Source organism: Sander vitreus, chromosome 16 (assembly GCF_031162955.1).
Source record: "Sander vitreus isolate 19-12246 chromosome 16, sanVit1, whole genome shotgun sequence".
Classification (NCBI taxonomy): domain Eukaryota; kingdom Metazoa; phylum Chordata; class Actinopteri; order Perciformes; family Percidae; genus Sander; species Sander vitreus.
In genome coordinates, this window is record NC_135870.1 from 4945439 (window position 1) to 4957858 (window position 12420).

The following is a 12420-nucleotide window of genomic DNA, read 5'->3' on the forward strand; positions in this document are numbered from 1 at the left end:
TAAGACATCATCATTTATTTGTTTTATTAACCTGAATCTCAAAAGTAACTTGTAACAAAAGTAGCAGAAAAAGTACCTCAAATTTGTACTTAGGTACAGTATTTGTGTTAATGTACTTAGTTTCTTTCCACCACTGACCACATTTAAATAAAAATCTGTCTTTTAAGGGAGGAGCAGACATGAATATGCCTACATCAGCACATCGTTCACCTTCTGCATTAATGCATTGCTGGTTAAGCTGATCAATACTATAAATGCTGCAAAATCTGTAACAATAACCAGCCGACAAGACTTAACATGTTTCACTGGGGAGGATTCAACCCATGAAACTCATGAAGCAGAAGAGGTTCTACTATCTATTTTCCACTGTATGCTAAAGTACTAAAGAGAATACTGTCAAACTATACAACCAACAAGTACCTGCAAAGCAAATCTCCCTCAGACTTGTCTATTTAACATAATATTTAAATATATACAGTCATTAAACTACTGTACACAGTTAAGATTTAAGTCGCTGGATAATTTATGTTTTTGCAAGAAAACCATGTCAATGTAAACCAACTGGAATAAGGATTATTACATTTACTGTGACACAAAGTGTTTCAGATTACCACATAAAAGGAAAGCAGCACATATTCTACTACAAAAACACATCCCAAAATAGTACTTTTACTACATATTCAACCAAGTATCCAAGATGAACCGAGTTCGCCATAAAACACACATTATTCACCAGTATACAAATACATAGTACAACATATGTAAACAGAAAGGTACAACAGTATAAACAGAGTTGCTTACATCATTCCTTGAGTGATTTTTTTGTTTTCAAGATATATTCTACACACTGTGTTACTTAAAGGTCCCATGGCATGAAAATTTCACTTTGAGGTTTTTTAACATTAATATGCGTTCCCCCAGCCTGCCTGTGGTCCCCCTAGTGGCTAGAAATGGTGATAGGTGTAAACCGAGCCCTGGGTATCCTGCTCTGCCTTTGAGAAAATGAAAGCTCAGATGGGCCGATCTGGAATCTCCTCCTTATGATGTCATAAGGGGAAAGGTTACCTCCCCTTTCTCTGCTTTGCCCGCCCACAGAATTTGGCCCAACCATGAGAAAGAGAGAGAGAGACATCATGGCTTTCAAACGAGCGAAGCATGGCAGTTGGTCAAGGCCACACCCTCCACCTTGCCCCCCCTCTCTCCTCCTCAATAGCATTTAAAGCTACAGACTCAGAAATGGCACATCCTGAGGAAAGCTCATCATGGGACTGTCTCTAGTGGCTGTAATTCTGCACCAAGGCTGAATTTTGGGAAAGAGACTTCAGATACAGTATTAGGAGACCACTAAGGTCTATATAAAAGAGACTTCAGATACAGTATTAGGGGACCACTAAGGCCTATATAAAAGAGACTTCAGATACAGTATTAGGAGACCACTAAGGCCTATATAAAAGCATCCAAAAAGCAGCATGTCATAGGACCTTTAATATTTCTGTGACACCCAAATACATTCTTTCAACTTTCCTCTTCCTCTTTCAAGTCAAACTTGACCTGATTTAAGTGTGTGTGTGTGTGTGTGTGTGTGTGAGTGATCAAAGTGTTTTCCTCCTGTTCTCCCTAAACAGCTTATTTTTCCTGAGTCGTCTCTGAGGACGTCAGCCTCCAGATGGACCTCCACTGGTGCGAGCTGGAGGAAATCTAACACACGTACCTGCATTAAGCTTGTGTGTGCTCGCATGCATGTTAAAGGAGGGAGGTTATCCTGTTCTGCCACTAAAATCACAAACAACCAGCATTATTCCAGCCCCTCCACTCACCGTGAACCTGGTTGATCTCCGAGTTCTGCGACAGGATCTCGTCGGCCAGTTTTTGTGCCGTCGGCAGCACCTCGGTGTGATGCACTGTGATCAGGTACTGGACAAACTTCTGCAGCTGATCTCTGTTCATTTGGAATAGAGTCTCTGAGATGGGCAGACGCAGTTTGACCTGCTCGGGCTTCCGTACTCTGTACAGCGAGAGCGCCACGACGTGGGCGCAGTAGAAGATGTCCTTGTTGCCGCAGCCGCATGTTACCGCTGTGATTTTGCAGCGGTCGAAGCTGACGCTCACGTTGCAGAGCAGCTCGGGCTCTGAGGATGTGGCAGGTTCCCTTACTGTGCCGCTGAGGTGAAACCCTGCAGAGAAACAGAGAACAGATTTACAGTTAATCATCTGCATGTAATGAGTAAGGACGCTGTGTAGCTTTCGTACAAAATAAGACAAACGCTTAGTGACTAATATTTTTAGTTACCAAGGGCCAGTGGAACAAGCTGTGAACCAAACACTGGCATGTCACTGCCAAGTCGATATGGGTCTTATGTTTTTGCCACCTGGCCAATATTAGCTCTCTTTTAGCTATGTTTTGGTCTCTGCCAAGCTGCTAAACACTCCTCTGTGTTCACCAGAGAGGCGCTGACTGTGTCCATCGGTCTTTTTATGCTGGACAGTGGGTTTTAAGTTTTTAGAACTTTTTTTCCGTTGAAATCAGCTGCCTGCTGAGGCTGAAAATAACGCTATGAGAGCAAAGAGAGTGAACCAAAACCAAAATAATGAGTTAAAAGTTGCTCTGGTTTCACAACATTTGGCAAAAGGACTACAGTTGGAAATTAGCCGGCTGGCTTACACTGGAACATTTACAGAAATGTTGATTAATGGGCATTGTCCTTATAAATAAATTAATGAAATAAAATAAAAGGCTCCGTAGAGCTAAAAAGAACTGCATAGTTGGCTGATACTACGAGCGACCCCTTTTACATACAATAAACATGTAATCCATTAATATATTATATACAAGTGTTGCTTTAAATGCCCCAAAATAAAAAGGGCACTTGCACATAAACTACTTTCCGCCTGCCATCAACACAGAGACTCCCCATCAGTGTGGTTCAACCTAACTTTGAGCCCGTCAGGAAAGCGCTGACAGGGTGAAAAAAGTAAGAGAGAGAGAGAGAGAGAGAGAGAGAGAGAGAGAGAGAGAGAGAGAGAGAGAGAGAGAGAGAGATATGAGTGAAAGGACAGGGAGGCAAGTGTAAAGTTCTTCAAAATATTCTCATTTCCTTTTCATTTCCGTTCCACAACACTTCCACTGCTTTCCCTTTCTCCAGAAGGCAGAGAGACCTGCTATTATACAGTAACCCTCTCACAAGCTGAAACCTATAGGTCTCGTTGTGTGTTTGGGGGAATGTAAACATAGACAGAGTCGCAGATGTCAATGTGGATTTGACCTTACACTTCTTGAACTCAGATTTCTTGAAGCTCAGGTATCCGAGTCTCTAACAGGAAAATAAACCCTGATGCTTTCTGACTGGAAGAGGAGGGTCATTTTCCATCATAACAAAAAAGACTAACACACTGGTAAACACAGTAGCTGCACGTGGGCGCTACAGTAGATTTAAATACTGTGTCAAACCAGATGAGACCGAGCAGACAGACATGAGATGACTAAGCACGCGAACTATACACTTTATGACCAAAATAATTCTGTATTGACAAGAAGTAGACAATGTGAGTGTGTGAAAGTCTGCATCTAACTGGGTTAGTGGGTTACCAGTGATAAAAGATGGTGTCAGAACCACAGTCAGAGCCACTGTGGCAAACAGTAAGAGTTTATCATCTGTGTGCGTACATTTACTGAATGTCTGTACTGTATCAGTTTCACTGTAAGGGAAGGGTTAGGGTAAGGAATGTTATGCAAGTCTGAAAAACAACTCAATATGTAAGATAAGATAAGACCTTATCCAGCGGCATTGCAGTACAAAGTACGAAAAGTGCAAATATATAGAGTGCAAATAAAAAGAAAATGTAAACGATTAAGAGTAGTCCTGCAACTAAGGATTATTTTCATAATCGATTAATCTGTCATTAATTTTTCCTGATTAATCAATCAGTTGTTTGGTCTATAAAATGTCAGAAAATTGTGAAAAATGTCAAAGAAATGTCGACATTGGCGTTTCCCGAAGCCAAAGATGACGTTCTCAAATGTCGTGTTTTGTCCACAACCCAAAAAATATTCAGTTTACTGTCACAGAGGAGAGAAGAAACATAGAACATATTCACATTTAACAAGCTGGAATCAGAGAAGTTTTTTTTATCAAAAATGACTCGATTATCAAAATAGTTGCCGATTAATTTATTAGATGACATCTAATCAATTCATCTGTGCAGCTCTAGTTGATTATCAGTAAGGTGCAAAAGTCAAATGTATACAATGCCCGAAATGTAAACAGGGTGACGGTAAGTGTCATAAGTATAAAAACCGGTCTATAGTGAGGTGCAAATCCAAAACAAACACATGCCAAAAAGTAAACAATTAAAGGTGAGGCTCATAAAGAATCAAAAAACCCGTGCACACAATACTAGCAGTGTTGTTCACCCTGGAACATTAGCTGTGAGATTTGATTTCCACTTTGCTCAAATGTTCTCATACACGCACACCACAGAGCTGACACAGAGCTGCTTGGATGGAAGATCGTGGTAAACAGAGTAGGTGTTTGTTTCTGCATATGTGCTGGAGCTCGTGTGATGCAGAGCTGAGCAAAAACAAAAAAGAGGCGTACAGGACACAATATCTGAGAGTGAAACTTGTATAGAAATAGAGGAGAGAAAAAAACAAAACAAAGTGTCAGTTCTTACTGGTGCTGAGCAGATGCACAAAAACACACACTGGAACACACTTCACACAAAATCCACATCCTGTCTTTTTTAACACACACACACACACACACACACACACACACACAAAAGCATGGTGCTCTCTGTTACGCAGCCCTGCCCCAGTCATGCCTGGCCCACAGCTGAACTACGACGTCACAGAAAGAGAGAGTGTGACTCGAGGAGGAGGACGGCTGTGCTGCTGGAAAAATTGGTATGCCCTCAGCTGAGTGTGTGTAAGTGTGTGTGTGTGTGTGTGTGTGTGTGTGTGTGTGTGTGTGTGTGTACATGCAGGAGTGTATGCTTGGCGGCGGGCCAAAGCCCTGAGCTCAGCATTCTGTAATGCACTTCCTCTCTCTGTGTCTGCGCTTCACAGCTTGCATAATACAGCTCTGCATAGCAACCACACTTAACTCCTTCACTCCCAACAGCAGAACACTAATGAGTCTGCAAAGTTCCCCAAGTTATATTTAGGAACTTTTTAAAGACTTTTATAATACCACACAGAATGAATGTTTATACCTGTTTATCAATCATACTGGCCAAAGTAGAGCAGCAAAGATTATTCGATGAATTGATTAGTTGTCAACTGTTAAATTAATTATTTTGATCATAGATTAATCGGTTTGAGTCATTTAAGAAAGAAAAAAAAATATTCTCTGATTCTAGTTCCTAAATTGTAAATATGTTCTAGTTTCTTCTCTCTTCTGTGACAGTAAACTGAATATCTTTGAGTTGTGGACAAAACAAGACATTTGAGGACGTCATCTTGGGCTTTTGGAAAACACCGATCGACATTTTTCACAATTTTCTGACATTTTATAGACCAAACAACTAATCGATTAAGCGACAGTTAAATCGATAATGAAAATAATCGTTAGATGCAGCCCTAGACCAACGTATGACAGTATGATGGAAAACCACATTTATTTACCACGTCCCTAAGCCAGATTCGCTGCTGTTTGGTTTGGTTCGCTGCTGTTCGGACAAACGCTTTTACTTGAAGCCTGACAGGATGGTTTTTTGTGTGATATGTGATCCCGGCATTCTCGTGAGAATCCAGCTGCCATGCAATGTAAGTACGTCCCAGCAGTATATAGCAATAATTCCTAATAATATAATTAGTTCAACATTTGGGGAAATATATTGTTTTCTTTGCTGCCAAGAGTTAAATTGAAACCATTCTCATGTCTATCCATTAAATATGAAGCTGGTAACAGAAGATTAGTTAGCTTAGCATAAAAACAAGCTAGCATGAAGTCACTGCATCTGGCCAAGAAATAATTCAGCACATAAAAACCTTCATAAAAACACAACTTATTGTGTTTACACGTTGGTTTATCTACAGATTAAACAAACAAGATGAGCTTTAGATGAGCTGGTTGAAGGATTGTCTTACCTTTGAAAAACCTAGGCTAGCTGTTTCCAGTATTTGTGCTAAGTTAAGCTCAACGGCTGCTGGCTCCAGCTTCAAAATATCAATATACAGACATGAAAGTGGCATCAATAAGGGTAATGGATCCAATCAAATAATGGATGGGTTACACAATTGAGTTTTTGCACACACAAAAATCTACACTTCCAGGCTGCTGTAGCTAGCAGTGGTGACGGTGTTTGTTGCATGTTGAATGAAACTCTACAGAAACAGGATTAAACAGCCTCCTGCAGCAAAATCCAATGTCTAAACAATCCAACTTTCCGTTTATCAGTGTATAACATCTCCAGACAGGCTGCAATCGGATATGAAAACATTGCATAAATACCATTCCTGTTCCTATGGCAGACAAGAGGAAATACAGATACAGAAAAAAAAAAAAATATATATATATATATAAATTAAATTTCAGACTTTTTAGTACCTTGTAAGGCCTTTTTTCTTTTTGAAGAAACTACATTCTATGCTTTTTTTTTGTTTTTTTTGTTTTTTAAGACTTTTCAAAACCTGCAGATTACTCTGAATACACTCGCCTGGAAACCAAGGTTTAACACTTCACTCCCAATTAAGCCCGAGGTAGTCGACTTAAGCCATCTCTATTAGGATTAAGTAAGGAGGGGAAAAACAAGTGTGAAAGAGCAGTATCTCAGCTCCCTACAGAGTTCAGCCTGAGGAGACCTTCAGACAGGCTGTGTGCAACATCGCCCACTAAAGCTGTGGTTGCAGGGGGTCATTCTCAACTATGTGGCCAAAGCCTTCATTTAGCTCTCAGCACACAAGAGCCAGACCCAGCCACCCACCCACCCACCCCCCATCCCTCCCTCCTTCACACACCAGTCAGCCATTCAGGCAGCTCAGCCTCCAAAGCTGGCCAGTCAGGCGTGAGAGCCCGTTCAGACCAGAAAAAAAGCAATCCGGCAATTTTCTGCAGGGTGGTGCGGCGGTGGGGGTGTCACTGATTTTGTGTGACGTCCTGTTGTGTTCTTTGACCCCCCCAATGTAGCACAAGTAGACTTTATATTTTACAGCTTCATTTCACAGAGAAAGAAAAGAGACGGAGGGACTGAGGAAACAGTCAGCTGTTCCACAAACTCCCAGGCAGTTCAGTGCTTGCGTTTCCTTTTCTGCCCTCATAGTTTTTTCAAACTTTCTTGTAGCAGTGATAGAGGCAGTGATGTTTCCGGTTTACTATGGCCCCAAAACGGACTGACAAGTCTGATCTTTTTTTCGCCCCCCCTGCAGCCCGAGTAAATGCACTACTACCCCCATTCCAAGATGAATGGGAAGACCTGCGTTTTCGCCTGACGACAGCCTGAATGTGAACACAGCCTTTAGTGAGAGCCTCTCAGCCCAGGTGTGGTTTGTGTGTGTACTTCTGGTGACAATGGGGAACCTAATCGGTCACCCGTGGAGATGCAGAGGCGCCTCTGGGGCTGCAGGAAGGAGAAGTAAACAACCAATCAATAGTCACGGTGAGCTGATTACCATCTGTCCTTAAAACAACTAGTTCCACATCAGCTTCCTATTACACATTTATGGTGGTGTGGCTGCTATGCTAGTGCTAACTGATTTCTGTACTGCTAGCAGAGGCAACATTTAAGGGTAATTTCATATATTTTTTCAACCTGGACCCTAGTTTCCCATGCATTGGTGTCTAAGTGAACAAAAACCTTCAAAAATTGGTCCACTATTGAGCGAGAACGCTGCAACCGGTCAGCCCCTAACCACATATTTAATAAAGACATTAAAAGTGCTGTTTTTGCCACTGATAGGCTCAGATTATTATTCTGAGTGTCTGACAACATTATGGAAAGGATCCCTACAGAGACAGACATTTTTGTTAAAGAGTAAGATCCTTTTTGTTTAACATGAAACAGCCCTGAAAGGGAAATTCATGTAAAACAAGGTTGAAAAAACAAAACAAAGTTACCCTTTAAAAAGAGAATCAGGCTGAAGCATTTGTCTGCCCATTGATTGGATCATGCCACTGCCATGGCAACTGATACCAAATATGTAAAAGAGTAAAGAGGAAAACCAACTGACTAGTCGCTAACCATTAGCAGCCAAAGCTAGGCACAGCAGAGCATGTCAAGCTTCGGTCAACTGGGTTCATAGCCAGCAGCTAACAAGGTAATGGAAAGGGGGGGCTTAAAGTGTGTGTGTGTGTGTGTGTGTGTGGGGGGGGGGAAGATGCACCTAGATGAAAGCTCAAAATGAGGTCAATGAGGATTTGAGTTAACTGGGTCAATCTGTGTCCCTCTTAAGCGATCGCCAAAAACTCCTCACAGTATGAGCATACTAATCAATGCTCTCCTGATATCTGTGTGTCTGTGTGTGTGTGTGTGACCATAAATACACTTGGCACTAATCATTTTTGACAGTAATTTAGCCAGTCATCTGCTTCTTCCTGCGATCCAATCTTCTGCTTTCGAAACAGATCTGCAGAAATAACAAACCGCACTGAAATACAACATGGAGGAAGGAGTCCTCCTCGACCGAGCGGACTGAAATTCCTCAGCTCTGTCAGAAAAACAAGAGGCAGCCTTTACAACATGTGAGACATTGCAAACGGTCTCGTCACTCGGACAAGAAAACGACTCCTCTAGAAGCCGATGTCTTACAGCTTCCATTTCCCCGGCCCGCCTGGCCTGTAGCGAGCACCGGGAGAGAACTACAAACTCTTTGGAAAGAGCCACGGCACTCAAAAGAATGAGTCGATCTGTCGGTGAGAGCAGAGAGAAAGATGGGCCTTTTAACAGCGCAACCACCTCTCAGTGGCTTTTATCAGAGCAGATAGTGGTGGCAGAGCATGAATCAATTACTGAAACAACTACCAAAGCACTCAGAGATGTTTCACTCGTCTAGGACTGTATTATAAATTTATTTATTATCGATTCATCTGCTGATTATTTTCCTGATTATTTCATCGATTTTTGGGTCTATAAAATGTCTAAACATAGTGAGGAACGCTTGTTATAATTTCCCACAACTCAACTTAGTGTCTTCAACTTAGGGCTGGGCGATATATCACATTTTACAATATTTTTGACCAAATACCTCGATATCTGAAAAAACACTTACGATATCCCACATCTAAGACGATATCTAGTCTCATATCATGATATTGATATAATATTGATATATTTCCCAGCCCTATTTCAAATGAGGGCTGCAATAAATCTCTCGATTATTTTCTCAATTAATCGATCAGTTGTTTGGTCTATAAAATGTCAGAAAATGGTAAAAGTATGTTTCCCAAAGCCCAAGATGACGTCCTCAAATGTCTTGTTTTGTCCACAACTGTATTTTGTTCAGTTTACTGTCACAGAGGAGAGAAGAAACTAGAAAATATTCACATTTAAGAAACTGGAATAAAACAAAATGACTCAAATCAATTACAAAAATAAATAGATTTCAAGATGTAGTGGAGTAGAAGTTAACATCAAATGGAAAAACCCAAAGTACCTCAAATTTGTACTTAAGTAAAAGTATTAATAACTCGGAAAACAACCACCAGTTCACATTCAGCTCCCTGATGGAGACGGCTCCTCCGTGGAGGATCATGGACTCACAAACATGCAATCTCTCCAGCATATTTACGTCAGTGAGTCTTTGCTAAGATAAATAACGGCCATCAGAGGTTTCACAGCAAGCTTCTAAAGAAGGGACAGGAGAGGATGTTTTCCCTCCCTGTTTTTTCCTCCCTTTTAATAGCATTTGTTTGAGTGCTGTCTGTTCCCGATGTGCTCGGTGAAAGTCATTTGTTTAGCCTCGGAGGACCATCAGCGGGCCAGCCAGTGCCTCTCCTCTCCAAATGCATTTGTTCCCACTCCAGAGACACTGCTCGGCCTCCACAGAGATCCTCACAGAGCTGCTGCTGCTAATGAGCACAGGAATCCCATGAAGGCGCAAATAAAATCTAATAAAAAGCTTTTAGTCTTTGCTTACATGTTGATCTGATTGTCGTTTATTAAATCGCGAGCGCGTGTTTGCTACAACTGACGTGAACATCCTCTGAATCACGTACTTTAAAAGGAATAGTTTGACATTTCTTGCAGAGAGTTTGATGAGAAGATGAATACCAATCTCTTGTTTGTACATTAAAGTGATGGTTCGGAGTAATTTCACCCTATGCTGCTTTGCACCTAGGGTGACCAACATTAGAAAGTTTGTAACTACACCAGAAGTATATTTAAATAACGCTTGCCTGATGGATATTCCTCTCGGCTGCTACCGCGCGATAGCGCAGTAGTATCCATCAGGTAAGTGTTATTTAAATATACTTCTGGTGTAGTTACAAACTTTCTAATGCCTCGTTTTATAAGTACAGAAACTAGTTGTACTACTGTAGAAGTTTGGTATCATTCCGGGGATTATTAGTGGGGTAATTAACGAGATACAAACGTGGATCCATTAGCGCCTGCACTAAGCTAACCAGCTAATAACGCTAACTCGACCAACGTTATAACAAGGGGGAAAAGCTTATGGGGGGTTGTTTGGCTCGAGGTCAAGGTGCAAAGCAGCCTAGGGAGAAATTACTCCAGAACCATCACTTTAAATATGAAAGCCAGTTAGCTTAGCTTAGCATACAGGCTGGAAACAAATAGCCTGGCTGTCGACCAGCACCTCTAAAACTCACTAGCGCGTTATATCTTGCTTGTTTGCAAAAAAAAAAAAAAAAAAAGTTAAATTATGGTTTTACGGGGATTATGTGCCAGATTATTTCTTGGCCGGGTGCAGTGACTTCCCGTCAGGCTAGCTGTTCCCCCACTTGTTCCAGTCTTTATGCTAATAAGCTTCTAATAACTAATAACGATCTCCTGGTTACAGCTTCATATTTACTGTACAGACATAAGAGTTGTATTAATGGTCTTATCTAACTCTTGGCAAGAAGGCAACATTTTCCTATAATGTTGAACTGTTCCTTTAAATAGCTACAATCGATTAATTGAAGTTTATACAGTATATTGTGCTAGAGTGCCTTTGATAGCATCTACAGGAGCTGAATGAAAAAAAACAAGAAGATGAAAGTATTCTCAATCCTCTAAATTATTTACATCACGTCTTTGATCACATCAGCATAGATTCTGACAAAAATAACTAGGAAGAAAAAGGAAAAACTCGATGTGGGAATAGGCAGCACATGAGTGAGGCAGGCCAACAAAAGGCCGATGGGAGAAGCACACTCTGTGAACTCTGTGGGAACAAATGCATTGGGAGACGTCGGGTCTCTGAGTGGAGCTAACTCAGAGTAACCTGAACTTTGGTGGTGCAACTCCAGCTGTTTCTGCATTTAGTTTTTTCTTTAATGTCCCCGTTTCCCTCCTCTGGATCAGCACTCGCTATCTGCTGAGATAATAGCCTCCACTCGGCTAACTAAAGCTGTGACATAAAAAGGTAGGGGAGTAAAAAGTACAATGTTTACCTCAAAAATGGAGTAGAGTAGAAGTATAAAATAGCATACAATAGCATACAATTTAAGTAAAGTACAAGTACCTCAAACTCAAACCCACTTTACTCTACCTGCTCAGTAGCAAACAGCAGACAGACACAGTTAGAGACTAGCTGGTGGTGAACATAGCGGAGCATTTAGCTGCTAAAGAGACAGATATTTCCTTCAGGAGTTGGTAGAGCCCAAAAACAGAGTCAAAAAGGAGAGAGAATATTAGACTTACATTCATCAGGTGGACACAAACACGACTCCAAAATGAAACGATAATATTAAACTGTAACTGCTTGATGTGTAAAAAAGAAAAAAAGTTTGCTATATCAATTTTAGGATGAAGATATGTCAATGTTGTGTTCACACTTGTTTACTGTATCTTTCTATCTTGTAAAGCCATTACATGTGAAGGTGTGAAACTGAAGCTACAGCGCTGTGACTAAATAACCAAGAGACACACACACACACACACATCACACAAGTTGCTTCCTTGAGACAAGCACAGAAAGCTCGAGACCAGAGAGTGTGTGTGTGTGTGTGTGTGTGTGTGTGTGTGTGTGTGTGTGTGTGTGTGTGTGTGTGTAATCTGACAGTGTGTGCAGTTGAAGCAGCATGTAGGGAGGATGGCAGATAGTAGAAAATTGAAATCATATCTGAGCATCATCAGACCTAGTCACAAAAACTAGGATATCTAAATGTTTTCACTTTTCTTTTTTAAAATTGTAGAAACATTTATGACCCAAAGAATGTCACGCAAAAGCCCCATACGACGCCTCTACCGTAAAAAAAGACAGCAGTTGTGGAATTAGAAAAAAACAGGTGTGACTGGGTAACCCTTTCCAGTAAGTAAGTG

General features: G+C 41.1%; 1 protein-coding gene across 1 annotated transcript in view; it reads right to left on the minus strand.

The window, feature by feature from the left end:
• LOC144531165 (zinc finger SWIM domain-containing protein 6-like) overlaps positions 1–12420 on the minus strand; it is a 46772-nt gene that overhangs the window by 17286 nt on the left and 17066 nt on the right. The window contains exon 2 of the mRNA XM_078271140.1: positions 1818–2174. Within this exon, the coding sequence (XP_078127266.1) occupies positions 1818–2174 (357 nt within the window). The remainder of the gene's footprint in view (positions 1–1817; positions 2175–12420) is intronic.